General features: G+C 44.8%; 1 protein-coding gene across 1 annotated transcript in view; it reads right to left on the minus strand.

Moving 5' to 3' along the window:
• Nucleotides 1-866: 866 nt before the first annotated feature.
• Nucleotides 867-18,198, minus strand: part of LOC126474340 (protein no-on-transient A-like) — an 82,428-nt gene continuing 65,096 nt past the window's right edge. The window contains exon 4 of the mRNA XM_050101806.1: nucleotides 867-1,046. Within this exon, the coding sequence (XP_049957763.1) occupies nucleotides 867-1,046 (180 nt within the window). The remainder of the gene's footprint in view (nucleotides 1,047-18,198) is intronic.

Here is an 18,198-nt window from a genome sequence, read left to right on the forward strand (position 1 = left end):
CATCATCACAGAATCACCCCGTGTATACGTACATTTACAGACGTCCGTACCTATAACTTTGACCCTCTGTAGTCTCGTTGGATGACAATAAATTGGCTCTGAGCACTATGGGACTTAACTTCTGAGGTAATCAGTCGCCTAGAACTTAGAACTAATTAAATGTAACTAACTAAAGGACATCACACACATCCATGCCCGAGGCAGGATTCGAACCTGCGACCGTAGCGGTCGCTCGGTTCCAGACTGCAACGCCTAGAACCGCACGGTCACTCCGGCCGGCCTCGTTGGATGGCGTTTCCGGACATGGGTTCCTATTCAAAATACGATGTACTCACTGCCCTCTACAAGTCCTAGAAGTCTGTAACAAGAATTTCCGACCACCTTTTATAAAGAAACTGAATGACAACTCTCGGCTGGGAATACACCTCCAAGTCCGACGCCATTTTAATGATACTGAAGCTATGCCATCTATGGGAACTTCATGGAACTATCGGGACTGAAGCCGGAATGTTCCATTATGTTCCACAACAAAACTTTTTAAACGGAAACTGGCCATGGAAACGCCGTTCGTAGTTACTTGCAGAAGACCACCCGAAAGCTATATCCAGGCTGGGCAGCTCAACATTCCTCGATGGCTATCGGCGAGTCGTATTCGATAAGGCGCAAGTCATCTACGCGAATCCCGGAAGCGGCACGTTAACGCGCTCGGCTCTTCTCGCAGGTTAGAACGCACCGCGGTGACGTCACTATAGACACGTCGTACGCGCGGCCTTGTCATTTGGTAAGAACACGGAGGAGTAGCCGAAGTCCGGGGTCCTGGATCGATGTAGCCTGGCGCCGTGGCGCAGCCCGAGTCGCTCGCTATTTCAAGCGTCGGCTCGCGGTGTCGCTGCCGTTGCCGCTGCCGCCGCCGGTGGAATGCCGCCGGTATCGACCCGCGCCGACCAGAGCCGCTGGCCGACATTAGCGGCCTTTCCGACGTCCCCGACGCCGCCGCCGCCGCCGCCGCCGCCGCCGCCGCCTCCTACAGCCCCTGCTGCCGCCTCCTACCACCCCGCCTCCTACCACCCCCGCCACCATCGCCTCTGGCGCCGCCTGCTGGCATTCTTGGCGACGTCGCGGCGACATCTGCGACGGAAACATGTCTTACTCACAACAGCTCGCGTCGCTGCTTCGCTATCCAAGCACAGAAGTGCGTGCGAAACTTGTAGCTGGAAACTCGTCGTACGTACAATGGCTACCGTAACAGCTTAGCGACCCATGTACGACATGCGCGCACTGTGTCAACAGTTTCTTAAGGTCCCGTTCTGGTTGGCATTTATGTTGAGCTGCGACTAAGTGTTCATTGTGTTCACTGTGAAACTAATTAATGTTGATTATGTTTCGTAATTAGAAAATAAATTAAGGGAGTGTATCATTCGCTGTTACTGAAAGCTACAGGAGTAGGTTACACTCCTACTCGAATACACTTTTTTTTTCGTTATTGTATTTCGATTCCCCCAGATGGAGGCAGGCTGGCAGCAGTTTATTACGCTTCTCTGCAGCCTACAGACTTTTTAAAATGTAAGGATAAGTTAAGAAACAATAAAAACAGGCGATAAAACGGGGACTTACATTGTAAAACGAGGGAATATTTGGGAAAGTTAAAACATAAAGCAAAGGGTTGGCAAAGCGAAAAAAAAAAAATACACACGATGCAGACAGGTAAAATACTAGACAGACAATTAAAAAACATGGCGACAGTCTGGTTTCTGTTCGCAAGAGATATAAAATCACACCCAGCGACAGTATGATGGCCGTTCGCAACACTTCAGAAAGAGCGCACAACACTGAACACTCACTGTAAACAATGCACTAAAATGTCGGCACAAAGAGGACACACCATAGCCTAGGGCATATGGGTTGTGAGGGTGGACCTGGACAGAAGAGGGGGAAAACAAGGTGGGAGGAGAGGAAAAAACGAAAGGGGGGGGGAACCAAAGGAGGGAGAGGACTCACAAGGGGGGGAGGGGGAGGGGCAGCGCTGACGCGAGAGGGAATGGGAAAAGGCAGAGGAGGGAAATGCAAAAGGACTCGGGGGAGTGAAGGGGGGCAGAGAGAGGGTCAGTGGGGACAAAAGAGGATGGAAGGGGGGGGGGAGAGGGAGCCAAAGAAAACGATGCAGGAAAGGAAGTGGGGGGGGGGGGGGTGAGGATCAGAGTTAATAGGAGGGATAAATGGAAGGAGAGAGGGCATCATCTGGGAGGGGGAGTTGATGGAAGCCACCTTGGGGAAGGAGATGAAGGGTGTAGTGATGGAGGGTAGGGGGGACACAACAGTGAAGATGTGGCAGAAGGCGGGAATGGGAGAGGAGAGGAGCAACCAGGGGTTGGGGGGGATCAAGGCGGCGGGAGGTGTAGAGTATGTGGATATGTTCGAGGAATAGGAGCAGATGGGGGAAAGGAACGAGGTCATAGAGGATCAGCGTGGGGGACGGGAGGCGTATATGGAAGGCGAGGCGGAGTGCGTGACGCTCAGATTTTGGGGGGAGGCATGACGCTCTGAATTTGGGGGGGGGGCAGTCGAATACACAGAGTGAGTCACGTAATAAATGACACCCCTTTTATTTCGCGAACGGTTACACACTGGTACATAGAATACCTGTATGAGGAAAACGTACGAGAATCGAGAAAGTACACTACTAGCCATTAAAATTGCTACACCACGAACATACTGTACTACAGACGCGAAATTTAACCGACAGGAAGAAGATGCTGTGATATTCAAATGATTAGCTTTTCAGAGCATTCACACAAGGTTCGCGCCGCTGGCGACACCTACAACGTGCTGACATGAGGAAAGTTTCCAACCGATTTCTCATACACAAACAGCAGTTGACCGGCGTTGCCTGGTGAAACGTTGTTGTGATGCCTCGTGTAAGGAGGAGAAATGCGTACCATCACGTTTTCGACTTTGATAAAGGTCGGATTGTAGCCTATCGCGACTGCGGTTTATCGTATCGCGACACTGCTGCTCGCGTTGGTCGAGATCCAATGACTGTTCGCAGAATATGGAATCGGTGGGTTCAGGAGGGTAATACGGAAAGCCGTTCTGGATCCCAACGACCTCGTTTCACTAGCAGTCGAGATAACAGGCATCTTATCCGCATGGCTGTAACGGATCGCACAGCCACGTCTCGATCCATGAGTCAAAAGATGGGGACGTTTACAAGATAACAACCATCTGCACGAACAGTTCGACGACGTTTGCAGCACCATGGATTATTAGCTCGCAGACCATGGCAGCGTTTACTCTTGGCGCTGCATCAAAGACAGGAGCGCCTGCGATGGAGTACTGAACGACGAACGTGGGTGCACGAATGGCAAAACGATATTTTTTTTGATGAATCAAGGTTCCGTTTACAGCATCATGATGGTCGCATCCGTGATTGGTGACATCGCGGTGAACGCACATTGGAAGCGTGTATTCGTCATCGCCATACTGATGTATTACCCGGCGTTATGGTATGGGGTGCGATTGGTTACACGTCTCTGTCACCTCTTGTTCGCATTGACGGCACTTTAAACACTGGACTTTACATTTCAGATGGGTTACGACCAATGGCTGTACCCTTCATTCGACGCCTGCGAAATTCTACATTTCAGCAGGATAATGCACGACCGCATGTTGCAGGTCCTGTACGGGCCTTTCTGGATACAGAAATGTTCGACTGCTGCCCTGGCCAGCACATTGTCCAGATCTCTCACCAATTGAAAACGTCTCGTCTATGGTGGCGGAGTAACTGACTCGTCACAATACGCCAGTCACTACTCTTGATAAACTGTGGTATCGTGTTAAAGCTTCATGGGTAGTTGTACCTGTACACGCCATCCAAGCTCTATTTGACTCAATGCTCAGCCGTATCAGGGCCGTTATTACGGCCAGAGATGGTTGTTCTGGGTACTGATTTCTCAGGATCTATGCACTCAAAATGCGTGAAAATGTAATCACATGTCAGTTGTAGTATAATATATTTGTCCAATGAATACCCGTTTATCATCTGAATTTATTCTAGGTGTAGCAACTTTAATGGCCAGTAGTGTATTTATATGAATGTAAATACTCGGACTGCATCGACTGTTTTCATTCGGGCGATTGTTTTCCATTAACCGAGTGAATTGATTGTCTCCACTCGGTAGTTCCCAATACTAGTTTCAAAATCGTTTTCCTACTAAATATGTATCCACGTTATTCGTATCTAACCTATTGTGTTCGGTGCTGATTTTTGAGATCGTGTCGAAGAAATTAAAATACCCGCTCAGCATGAGGCTCGAACCGACGACCCAGAGGCCCATGCCCTACCGACTGAGCTAGCCAGGCACTCACTGTACCATTTAGCCGTGCGGTAAAAGATCGAACGGCGACAGTCTTTCAACAGAGTGAAGAAGAGCACGGCCACTTAAACATTACACAGTGACAGCAAAATGCCGTAACCGTGCCGGGTAGGAGCTGTCCACTGCCTCCGCATTCACGGTGACCGATAGTGTCCTGTGCGTGTCCGCATTCATAGTGGGTGATTTTAAATCGTGCGGTTAGCGGTCAGTTTCCGTCCAGTGTGTGTTGTTGCATTTCCGTTTATATTATCTATTACGTTTCTTTAAATAATGGAAAAATACTGATAGAAACTTTGAATAGACTTAAGCAAGCCCATCCTGCGCTGTGGGGAAAATATCTTGACATCCATCTCTCTCTGTCTCTCCCCCCCCCCTCTCTCTCTCTCTCTGTCTCTCCCCCCCCCCTCTCTCTCTGTCTCTCCCCCCCTCTCTCTCTGTCTCTCCCCCCTCTCTCTGTCTCTCCCCCCCCTCTCTCTCTGTCTCTCCCCCCCTCTCTCTGTCTCTCCCTCCTCTCTCTGTCTCTCCCCCCCTCTCTCTGTCTCTCCCCCTCTCTCTGTCTCTCCCCTCTCTCTCTCTCTGTATCTCCCCCCCTCTCTCTCCCCCCTCTCGCTCTCTGTCTCTCCCCCCTCTCTCTCTCTGTCTCTCTCTCTCTCTCTCCCCCCTCTCTCTCTCTCTGTCTCTCCCCCCTCTCTCTCTCTCTGTCTCTCCCCCCCTCTATCCGTCTCTCTCCCCCCTCTATCCGTCTCTCTCCCCCCTCTATCCGTCTCTCTCCCCCCTCTATTTACTGTCTCACTGCTACTTTTTGATGTATATTAACTTCTATCGGTGTCATGGCTATATCTGGAAGCAAATTTAATGTCATATTACCTTGTCCATAGACGGCATTTCAAATACGTTCTTTCTTCGTTTACTCGTCGATGTGAATTGTCTTTGGGTAATGCTTCCATTAGTTGTCGGAGTAGATTATTTATTTGACATTCTAAAAAGGTACACCCAGCTGGAGTCTTGCTTTCGTTGAAGTGACAGCTGTACCGCCGTGTGCAGTCTGTATGAGAACAGTGTTAATTCATGAGCTCAGGCTAGTGAGCTTAAAACTAGATCTGCCTACTCATACAGTAGTTTTGTCACGATCATACATTATACTGATATATGTTACTCATTTATCTTCATTTCTGTGCATTTTCACAGAGCCTGTGAATTACAATGAGTTTTCGAAACGCGTAACTTTTTTAAGGAATTGCGCGATCAGTATTTTCCGTAATTGCAATTTTTGCAACCTGAATGTTCGCATACGTCTGTTATGGAAGAATTCCTAGCTCGATTAAAGGAAATGGATCAAATACTTGCGCTGGCCTCAGTTGCCGAGCGCTTCTAGGCGCTTCAGTCTGGATCCGCGCGGCCGCTGCGGTCGAAGTTCGAATCCTGCCTCTGGCATGGGTGTGTGTGATGTCCTTAGGTTAGTTAGATTTAAGTAGTTCTAAGTTCTAGGGGACTGATGACCTCAGACGTTAAGTCCCATAGCGCTGAGAGCCATTTGAACCATTTTTGATCAAATTCTTTCTATCTAACTTTGAATGTTGATAGTGGCAGACTTGTGAGAATTTTGTTACTGTAGTGCAGTCCGACGAATTTCAATGACCGAGAAATTCTTTGGCGACGGACTCATCCATCAGGGGAGTCCTCATATGATGGTAAATAAATCCAGTCAACAAAGCAACATTTCCGAATCAGGCTACAGACTTCTAAATGCACACGGCTAACTCGCGGTGAAAGGCTTCAAGGCAATGGTTAGGTAATAGTAAACGTAAAAGAAGTTCTTTTCTTGCGAAATGACATATATTATGTCAAGATTTACTATTCAGGTATCTACACTGAAAGCTTTTGCTGTGTAAGAGTGCACTTCAGATGGTGGCTTATGAATGCAACTAGTACCTTTTCCGTCAGTGTGTGAGAAGGATTGTTGCAGCACTGGGTTCTTCGGTGTCATTTAAGACATGGACCATTTCATTTTTAAATTAAACTAAAATCGTAAAATAATTAAAAATTATCGAGTATTTTATGTGTCACTCACAAAATGTTCTAGGGGTACAAATTAACAGTGCAGTTGCCTTCCTTATTATTGATAAGTTTTTCTTAAAGTGGATTTCCGTTCAATTGGTCCACTTTCCCTTCTGCCTTAATATTGTTTCTATGAGAAACAAAATTTTCAATTTGATGTTCTGTTCTCGACGTTGCGGTGAGCGTAACCTCTCTGCTATGCCATGTAGTGGTTCTCAACTTACAATTGTAGTCCGATGTCATCACGATTGTATGTTTCAGCAGATTTAAAGCTCGTGCTGTGTTACTCAATAATGGCAATTTGCTTTCAGATGTATAACTTCTGAGCCAGAATGGCAAGATATCACTTGTACTTTGCAAGTATACCCTCAGTTACAATGGGAGGTCATTCAGCCGATAAGGAGATGGATATGTGAAACATATGTCAGTATGGAAGAAATGTTATGGAGAAATATTGAGGGCAGTAGCTGAGAAATGTTGAGTAAGCGAATGAATTTCAAGCCAATCAGAAACTACGGTATTATTAAGGAGAATCTCAGTTTCGAAACGAATCGTCACTCTTGTTCCTAAAATGGGAACACCCTACTACTATTCTTTCCTCTGCTTCAGTCCATCGATTACTCATATTTTGTTGAAAGGAATGAGGAAAATTATACGAGAATTTCAAGAGAATTTCTTCAAATTGAAATTTGCTTCAGCCATGTCTCTGATATCTCGCTATTGCTCTGGAAGCACAAAGGTCGAAGAGCAGCAAGAACAAATGAAAAGTAATTAAAATTGGAGTTTGGACGTATTCCACACAACGAGTGAAAGTTATTATTTTGCCGGCAAAGTCCCGGCTTTCATCTCATTGTAATCGAATTCCGATAGCGTGTGATGAGCGCTGACAAATCGACAGCTGTAAGCGAATTTTGTTTCCCACGTATCCCTGGTGTTAATGGAGTTTATATCCGACAATGAGATACAGACTATGGTGCGTTCTGAGGACTGCTTGTACACAAGCTTGAATTTATTTCATTGCGTTCCATCGAAATGATGCTCAATATCATTTCCTTCTTTCGCTGCAAGTATGAAATGAAATAGGTTTTATCTAAGCAATTTAGTGGAAATTATAAACGTGTTTTTCGTCTTCATTTTCGTCCTCCCGCTGATCACCCTAAATGGAAGAAAAATGGGAAACTACAACCAACATTTTCGGATACATCGGCTTTGAACAGACAGTCTTTAACCGCGAACAAACCTACATCTCTATCGACACAACGAAAGAAATGTTACGGTGTGTGAGAGCGAGAAAGCGTACAGTAAATTACGGGTTTACAGATAATTTAAACATTGCTTGCCAGCGGAATAAACAGTAATAAAATATTTAATGGTAATGAATAACAAATCGTCACCATCTCCTTCGAATGGAGGGCAGCAATAATAGGGATTTGGCTCAGATGTCCCGAAGTAAATTCTTATAGGGTCTTCTTGATCAAGGCCACTTTCTGGATAAAACAAAATCACATGTGTTGGTCACAATGGCCTCAAGTCTCGCTACGCTGTGGCTGTGTGGAACAGCTACACACAAAAATTTGCTTTTGGATCTAGATGTTTTGTCTTACAGTAGCACTGAAAATATTAAATGTAGTCAATATATATTTGAGCTGTGAACTGTACCATATATATCGCGAATATTTATGCCTTTATCACATTGCTACAATGCGGCGCATTGTTCTTCTTTTGGTTGTATCACCATGGGACGCAGTTGGAATTATTGTTAAACGACTCAGCGCCACGTTCTTAACGCTGTAACACAGTCCACAAGTAATATGGCCACTTACCTAGGTCAAAGAACAAAAAAAGCTATACTGATTGGCCCTCCAATGAATGCATTGATAGAAGAATGGGATTCAAAATGAGACTGTAAAGAAAAACAATAACAAAGTACCAGACGCAAAGCCTTGTATCTTGAGGACGTATGTGTGTAGGTCTGAGTGTAGTAAACAATAGGTTCAACGAGTTATATTTACTTTCAAATTGTAGGGGTGAAGCTGAGCATTTTGTTAGTGATCAGGAAGTGCTTGAGAATGAGCACAATGTATTCAGTGCAAGAGATGGCCTCACTCAAAATATGCTAAGATAGACGCGTACTGTTTTTGTTGCAAGTGCTACTTAATACGAAATAGTTTGGTGATCAACATATTTGATTCAAATTCAAATGGCCAGAAGCACTATGGGACTTAACATCTGAGGTCATCAGTCCCCTAGACTTAGAACTACTTAAATCTAACTAACCTAAGGACATCACACACATCCATGCCCGAGGCACGATTCGAACCTGCGACCGTAGCAGCAGCGTGGTTCAGAACTAAAGCGCCTAGAACCGATCCGCCACACAGGCCGGCAACATATTTCATTAGGATGGTTTGTTGTAGTAACGTCTATTCCAGTCAGAAATATAAACTTCAGGATATTTTATTACCTTCAGTTTTATTGAAGTCTTATGCAAATAAAACTCAAATGAAAAAAAATGTCACCCTACTAATTTTGGCTTAGTAAATAACTACCCCATCTCTCTAATGAATTATCGTCATCGCTCTACAGAGGCGACTTGTTACAAAACATATGAATGAGACTAATGAAGTATAAACGAGGGAATATAAATATACGACAAATAAAGTCTTCTGAACTCGTTTCTCATCCGAAAACTTTTATTATAGGCATATTTCGAGCTGATATATATGGGTATCAAATAGTTTCCAAAATTTGCAACCTATAGTATTGTGGAACAGTTAAGTTATATATAGAATATTAACAAGTACATTCAACAAATTACTTCTCGATTCACTTCGTCTGAACTTGTTATCGGACATCTGCTGCGAAAAAAGACCACGCTGTACAATAAATACACTACTGGCCATTAAAATTGCTACACCACAAAGATGACGTGCTACAGACGCGAAATTTAACCGACTGGAAGAAGATGCTGTGAGATGCAAATGATTAGCTTTTCAGAGCATTCACACAAGGTTGACACCGGTGACGACACCTACAACGTGCTGACATGAGCAACGTTTCCAACCGATTTCTCATACACAAGCAGCAGTTGCCCGGGCGTTGCCTGGTGAAACGTTGTTGTGATGCCTCGTGTAAGGAGGAGAAATGCGTACCATCACTTTTCCGACTTTGATAAAGGTCGGATTCTAGCTTATCATGATTGCGGTTTATCGTATCGCGACATTGCTGTTCGCGTTGATCGAGATCCAATGACTGTTAGCAGAATATGCAATCGGTGGGTTCAGGAGGGTAACACGGAACGCCGTGCTGGATCCCAACGGCCTCGTATCACTAGCAGTCGAGATGACAGGCATCTTATCCGCATGGCTGTAACGGATCGTGCAGCCACGTCCCAGTACCTCAGTCAACAGATGGCGACGTTTGGAAGACAACAACCATCTGCACGAATAGTTCGACGACGTTTGCGGCAGCATGGACTATCAGCTCGGAGACCATGGCTGCGGTTACCCTTGACGCTGCATCACAGACTGGAGTGCCAGCGATGGTGTACTCAACGGCGAACCTGGGTGCACGAATGGTGAAACATCATTTTTTCGGATGAATCCAGGTTCTGTTTACAGCATCATGATGGTCGCATCCGTTTTTTGCGTCATCGCGGTGAACGCACATTGGAAGTGTGCATTCGTCATCGCCATACTGGCGTATCACCCGGCGTGATGGTATGGGGTGCGATTGGTTACACGTCTCGGTCACCTCTTGTTCGCATTGACGGCACTATGAACACTGGACTTTACATTTCAGATGTGTTTCGACCCGTGGCTCTACCCTTCATTCGATCCCTGCCAAACCCTACATTTCAGAAGGATAATGCACGACCGCATGTTGCAGGTCCTGTACGGGCTTTTCTGGATACAGGAAATGTTCGACTGCTACCCTGGCTAGCACATTCTCCAGATCTCTCACCAATTGAAAAAGTCAGGTCAATGGTGGCTGAGCAACTGGCTAGTCACAATACGCCAGTCAGTACTCTTGATGAACTGTGATATCGTGTTGAAACTCCATGGGTAGCTGTACCTGTACACGCCATCCAAGCTCTGTTTGACTCAATGGCCAGGCGTATCAAGGCTGTTATTACGGCCAGAGGTGGTTGTTCTGGGTACTGATTTCTCAGGATCTACGCACCCAAATTGCGTGAAAATGTAATCACATGTCAGTTGTAGTATAATATATTTGTCCAATGAATACCCGTTTGTCATCTGCATTTCGTCTTGGAGTAGCAATTATAATGGCCAGTAGTGCACGTAGGCTACTGGACTTAGATGGTGATTTCTGTGCCTCCTCCGAGGCATGCGGATCCTTAGATTTAGACAAAAGTTAATGTACTAGTACCGATACGTTACTCGTGTAATACAGTTTGTTTCACTCAAATTAGATTTTAAATATAATTCTTCTTTATCTTCTGCCTTTGTCCAGCATTGGCGCTATGTCGGCAAGTTGATTAACGTTTTTGGAATGGTTAACAAAAGTGGTGGCTGTATGACATACCTCTCGCCAACCCCTTTATTTGCGAATATAGATTTTGTTGGCTCGGTCTTCAATTTTGTGACAACTTGAATTTTTGGTTAGAGCTGTTTTTATCACGTAGTTTGTCACGTGCAACTACAGAAAACTACCAGAATGAATTTTTCAGCGGTGTGAGCGCTGATATGAAACTTCCTGGAAGATTAAAACTTTGTGCCGCCCTGGAATTCTGATCTGGAAGGTTTCCCTGTTGCAGGCATCTGCTCTATCGAATGAGAAACTCGAACCCTCCTCAAAACCTGTTCTCATAGCTTTACTTCCGCTGGTAGCTCATCTCCAGCCTTCCTAAGCTCTTTTGCGTAACAGAGACTCTTGGATGAAAGAACAATGTAGAGGCATGGCTTAGCCACAACCTGGTGGATCGTTTCCATGATGAATTTCCAGACAAACTAAAATTGTGTGCCAGACCAGGACTCGAATCTGACATCCTTGCCCTTCACGGGTAAGTGCTCTACAACATGAGCTACTCGAGCGCCTCTCACAACTTTACTGTAGGGAAGCAGCCGACTCACGCTGTATAAAATTCACATCAGTCTTTTCATTGTGTGCCAGCCTAGCTCTGACGTCACAATTATTGCGCAATACTTTAAAAAATCAAGTAAATAACCTGAAACGGTTCTAGCATGTCAGGAGTAATACTAAATAAAAATGTGTTGAATGTCAGTTCAATAACTTTAACCATTTTCGAAATTTGGACCTTTTCTGGAAAAATAATTGGCGGAAAAGAAAAGAGCTAGAGACTTAAAAATTTATATTTAGGTACCTTTTTCATAATAATTTAATAGAAGCAGTCTTCTGGATCTCACAAATTAAGATTTTAGTTGAAATTCATGATTTTCTAGTTTTGTCTTAAAAATTAAGGAAGCAAGATAGATTAAGTAGGCGAATAAATAAGGCTAGGATGTTCAAATTGAAGTAGAAGGGAGATAGCGTATCTCCAAAGGGCAAGTTCAGAGCTCGTCTACTGCGTGTACTGTAATTAAATTAATTCTCTCGCCCAAAATAATTGACTTAGCCACGTCAGACTTTTATTATGGCTGCGGTGCACCTGTGTGCTGAATGCACATTTAAATTGAGAGCTTCATCGGCCATCAGCAAAGGAAGCAATGATTTATTCAATCACTTAATGTGGCGCATTACTAGCTTAGCGGCTCGGGAGTGCCGATTTGATCAGGCGTTCCCTTAGCCATCAGCACCGCGGCTTTATATATAAGAACGCTGCGCGAGGAAGGAAGGCCCCAGTTCTCTCCAGACGCTTAATAGCACACCATCTGTGTCGGGAGTCGCGTCGCGTCGGTATCATTACTATAAACAGCCTCAGATGCCGTATTAAGTTACTCGGGATACGCGTAACCATGAAATCATTTTTGAGTGAAGTGTTAATTCTAGGATGACTTTGATGATATATCTTCAGTTTGCGTATGTCGTATTCTCACATGCCGTCGTGGGACAGACATTCTACCACTATTTAGCGTGGCGTTTGATGAACATTATCATAAAATTATGGCGAGTATTCACTTAAACTTTTAATTTGGGCAGTTATAGTTGTATCAGTGCATTAGACTCTGAACTGGTCTGTTAGTCAGATTGTGTGGATTGTTTTTTTTGATCTGTGACTTTCAGAATATAGCGAACGTTTTTACAGGATCGTTTTTGATTATGAATCCCAGACAATCTCCTAATTCCTCAGAGCTTTAAGCTGTAGCTATAAGTGTATTTCTCAGATGAAGTGGGCACTAGGAATTCTAATTACAGGCTTCACGTTTTGCTAATCACTTTCTGGTTGCCAATATTGTAGTTAGAGAGCCAGTGTTGAGAACGGCAAAAGACAGCATAAATAATAAGAACATTTATATAACAATTAATTCCACCCGCTGCCCCACATATGGTTAATCGGCCGGGAAATGCATCTTTTCTGCATCTACATTACATTACAAACTAAACATTATATAACAGCATAATTTCCACCAGCCGCCACACAAATGGTGCATCGGCCGGGAAAAACAAAATATTTTTATAACAACAAATAATTCCAACCAGCCGCCCCACATTACGTCCAACAGGAACTCATCTTATACAGTTCAAAATTCACTTGCTTACGATAAACAGAGCTCCCATTATCGAGCCCCGGTCGAGCACACACATTAATCTTCCGCAAAATTTAGTATCAGAGCACACAATGCCCCAGATAGAAAACTTCATTCTTGAAGAGATCCCCATGGCTGTGGCCAACCCCTGTCTTCGCAATATAATTTCTTCCAGCAGTGATAGTCCCACAAGTTACGCAGAAGAACTACTGCAATGTTGGGAAGGACTGTGAGGCGCAGGCTGTGAGTCGCGTTCGAGTAGTTTAGTCAGCAGAGCACTGGACTGCGACAGGCAAAGCTGACAGATTGGATTCCCTGTCCGGTAGACATCTTTACTGTGTCAAGTGGTCTCATATTAGGGCACACTCCGCTGCAACGTGAAAAGTTCATTCTATAAACGATCCCCCAGTCTGTGGCTATGGTATGTGTCCTCAGTATTGTTTCTTCCAGAAGTGCTAGTTCAGCCAGTGACGCAGGAGAGATTCTGTGAAGTTTGGAAGGTAGGAGATGATGTACTGCTGGAAGTAAAGTTGAGACGAGGTGTCGCGAGTCATGCTCGGGTAGCGTAGTCGGCGCATTGGAGTATAGGTAGTCGTCGAGTGCGGACGCAGCTTAGCGGTGCTTCGTAGTGTGCTTTCTAGTGCTCTCCGCGTCCTACAAGTTTACAATGTCGGAATCTAACAGCGAAACACGTTAGGATTATCGTGCGACAAGAATACCCGTCATGTTCAACTCACTGCCTTGAAAATCCGGAACTGTTTACACGATAACTTCGTTCAGGAGGTAATGCAGATTTTGATGTGTCGGCAGCTGGGCCGACACCTTGTAGTTCGAGATGGCTGAAAATGCACGCTAGACTAACGCAGACGGGCGTGAAGTACTGGAACAGGCTACGTAATTAATGCTATGAAGAAAAGTACGTAGCTGGATTAATACTTATCTTTAATCAATCATTGTGGTACATCGCTCTTGACTATACACAGCAGACTTTAATTACAATCACTGTAAGGCTAATGGCGCCTTGCTAGTTCGTAGCCATTAACTTAGCTGAAGGCTATTCTGTCTCTCGGCTAATGAGAGAGAAAGGCTTCGTACATCTAGTCGCTAGCTAGGTCGTCCGTGCAACTGGGACGAGTGCTTGTTCGTATCACGAGACCTGCCTTGTGGTGGGGCTAGGTCTGCGATCACACAGTGGCGACACGCGGGTCCGACATGTACTAAATGGACCGCGGCCGATTTAAGCTACCACCTAGCAAGTGTGGTGTCTGGCGGTGACACCACAGATTTCACCTAGACTGATAGCGAAAAGGATTGTGTATCAGGTTGTACAATTCTGTTTTCTAGGACAAGATTTTAATGAAAAACCACGGAAAGTTTTAATTCTGTCATTGCGACGATCGTGTTAGAACGGTTAAAATTCTTAATGCTAAAGTAAACTGAAGACAGTATTTATGAATTATCCTGCAGAACCTTCTTTCGAAATATGGCCATGTTAAACATATTGGATTTGAAAATGTCCCAGCAGGTAGAAAATTCGGCGTTATAACGGCATAAGGCCAGTGCAGATGTTCGTAAAAAATGACGTCCCCTCACACATTATTGTATCTGGCTGTAAGCCTCATTTTATCTACCAAGTTAGAAACCAACAGATCATTTAACTACTCTCATTTAACTAATTAGGTCACTTCTGTGAAATTTGTCCGCAGGAGGTGTTTGTTTTGAGGAACAATGTACAAAAACATACCGAATTCCAATTAATGGATGCGTCTCCCACCGGTTCCGTACGAGTTGATAATGAAGTTACCCCGACGGAAAATAGCAAAGCAACACTGATCTCACTTTACGACTTGATGAAAACAACAAGAGCTACATTATCGAACTTACAGATAGGTAGCGAGGAGGATAGGAGGAGAAAACAAGTCCTAACAGTAATTAAAATGCGAAAACTAGTAAACAAGTACAAAAAAGCAGATGACGCAGAAATTATTCGAAAAGATAGCGACACCGAAATGAAAGTGCATGATTATCCCATTGCCAATCAATCTCGAGGGACCAAAAAACGACTACTGGAAACGGAAAACTCTATCTCGGGAGAAAACGATGGAAGAAAATCTTCACCAACACCGAGGAACCCGAAATCCGATAAAGTAATGATTTTACCGGCTAGACCTTAGAAGTACCTGTGGAAGTAATACCTACTGTACATCATTACGTATACTACCCGACCACAATATAACTCCACTCGGATCTCGTAGCTGTTATCGGCCACTTGGTAAGTTTACAGTAAACAGGTACAGTGGTGACAAAGGAAATGACTTCAACGGTTGTACATATACCAGCAAGTGGCTCACGGTGTCCTCCTGACAGATTGCGATAGAAACTCGCCGGCCGAAGTGGCTGTGCGGTTAAAGGCGCTGCAGTCTGGAACCGCAAGACCGCTACGGTCGCAGGTTCGAATCCCGCCTCGGGCATGGATGTTTGTCATGTCCTTAGGTTGGTTAGGTTTAACTAGTTCTAAGTTCTAGGGGACTAATGACCTCAGCAGTTGAGTCCCATAGTGCTCAGAGCCATTTGAACCATTTGATAGAAACTCAATGATAACCCGATCGAAGCGCCGCCACACCCAAGTACAATAATATTGTGGTCGACTAAAGCCAAAGTAACAGCCCCCCTGAGTCACGCCACTCAGGAAAGTAAACTGCAGCTGAAGGGCGACGGAACACAACAGGCTACAACGCATAAACAGCGAGTTCTCAACAGCTGACAAGAAATATAGTATACAAAGAAGCAAAGCGAACACACGGAACAATGACTTTCTCTGCCACTGACGACTCGGCTGTGGCCACCACATGATGCACTGAGAAAACCGCAAGCAGTGAAGTCGCTCAAAGTCCAAAGTACTGCCAAACACTCAAGGCTAAAGCTCAAAACGAAGGTACATGTGGTACGTAATGAAACTCAGAGTGAATGAATTAAAGTACTTCACAAACACAAAGGAGAGGTAAATATGCAAACTGAAAAAGGCCTTGCCCTAAAAAATAAAGCACAACAATCAATCGTTATCTGAGAAAAAGTGCTCACGTTTTTTGCGTTAAATGTTTTTGGATAAGGAAATGAGAAACTGTGATACTGCCTGTTTGAAAAAAGTCGTTGCGAAGATATAGGTGCCTTTCGGTAATATAATACTTGTACACCTGCCTAATATCGTGTAGGGTCCCCGCGAGCACGCAGAAGTGCCGAACACGATGTGGCATGGTTTCCACTAATGTCTGAAGTAGTGCTGGAGGGAACTGACACCATGAATTCTGCAGAGCTATAATTAAACCCGTTAGAGTACGAGGGGTAGGGATCTCTTCTGAGCAGAACATTGGAAGGCGTCCCAGATATCCTCAATAATGTTCATGTTGGAGGAGTTTGGTGGCCAGCGGAAATGTTTAAACTCAGAAGAGTGTTCCTGGAGCCACTCTGTAAAAATTTTGGACGTGTGGGATTTCACATTTACCTGCTGGAACTGCCCAAGTTCGTCGGAATGCACAATGGACATGAACGGATGCAGGTGACCAAACAGGATGCTTACGTACACGTCACCAGTCACAGTCTTATCTAGACGTAGGCTATCAAGAATGCCATATCACTCGAACTGCACACGCCCCACAACATTACACAGCCTCCACCACCTTGAACAGTCCCCTGCTGACATGCAGGGTCCACGGATTCATTAAGTTGTCTCCATGCCCTTACAAGTCCATCCGCTCGATACAATCTGAAACGAGACTCGCCCGACCTGCCAACATGTTTACAGTCAAACAGTCCAATATTGTTGCTGACGGGCCCAGGCGAGGCGCAGAGTTCTATGTCGCGCAGTCATCAAGGGTACACGAGTGGGCTTACGGCTCTGAAAGCTCATGTCGATGATGTTTCGTTGAATAGTTCGCACGCTGACACTCTATAGTGGCCCAACACTGAAATCTGCAGAAATTTAAGGTAGAGTTGTACTTATATCCCACTGAACGATTCTCTTCATTCGTCTTTGGTCCCGTTCTTGCAAGATCTTTTTCCGGCCGCAGCGATGTCGGAGATTTGGCGTTTTGCCGGATTCCTGATATTCATGGTACACTCGTGAAATGGTCGTACGGGAAAATCCCCACTAAATCGCTACCTCGGAGATGCTGTGTCTCATTGCTCGTGCGGCGACTATAATACCACGTTCAACCTCACTTAAATCTTGATAACCTGCCATTGTAGCTGCAGTAACCGATCTAACAACTGCTTCAAATACTTGTTTACATATGCGTGGCCGACCGCAGCGCCATAATTTGCCTGTTTACATATCTATATATTTGAATAAGCATGCCTATACCAGTTTCTTTTTGCGCTTCAGTGAATACATAAAAGTGTTGGAAGTGGCGGGAGATGTTGCTGTATTTTAACCAGGAATGGATTATAGATGCAGGACGCAGAAAAAGAGTTAGAGGAAGTATAGGCAAAGTTGTTGTGAATGGTGTAACTACAGTGACGGAAAAAACCACCACCAAGAACGAGTTGTGCTACGTAAACGAAGGTTGGTAGGTGTGTTTCTTCATTTGAAAAGTGATTTCTATACAGTTTTCACAACGATCGGATAACAGTGATGCTCGTACGACCACTAAGAGGATATTGTCAAGAATGGATTTAAAACTACAAAAAACAATAACACATCTCACTGAGTGTCACCGATGACGTGAAATACAGCTAGTACAAGATGGATTTTCTTTCTGCGATACTGCAGAAAGACTATCTAGGAAAGTAGACACTGTACCTGATTGTTGGAAGCGGTGATCACAAGAATGTATGGTAGCAAAGAGACCGCGCTCCGGACTGCCCACAGTGACACAACGAATTGTTTGAAATCGGTTACTTCAAGGACAAATAAGAACCAGATCCCCTGTGGCCTGCAGTCCACAGACCGCAAACCATCGCCATTTGCGACTACAGTGGTGTCAAGTGAGAAATTATTGGACGGCAAGTTGGAGGTTTGATGTGTTTCCTGATGGAAGCTGGTTCTGCCTCGGGGCTAATGATGGCCATGTGTTGGTTATAAGGAAGTCAGTAAAAGGCCT

This window comes from Schistocerca serialis, chromosome 4 (assembly GCF_023864345.2).
Source record: "Schistocerca serialis cubense isolate TAMUIC-IGC-003099 chromosome 4, iqSchSeri2.2, whole genome shotgun sequence".
Classification (NCBI taxonomy): domain Eukaryota; kingdom Metazoa; phylum Arthropoda; class Insecta; order Orthoptera; family Acrididae; genus Schistocerca; species Schistocerca serialis.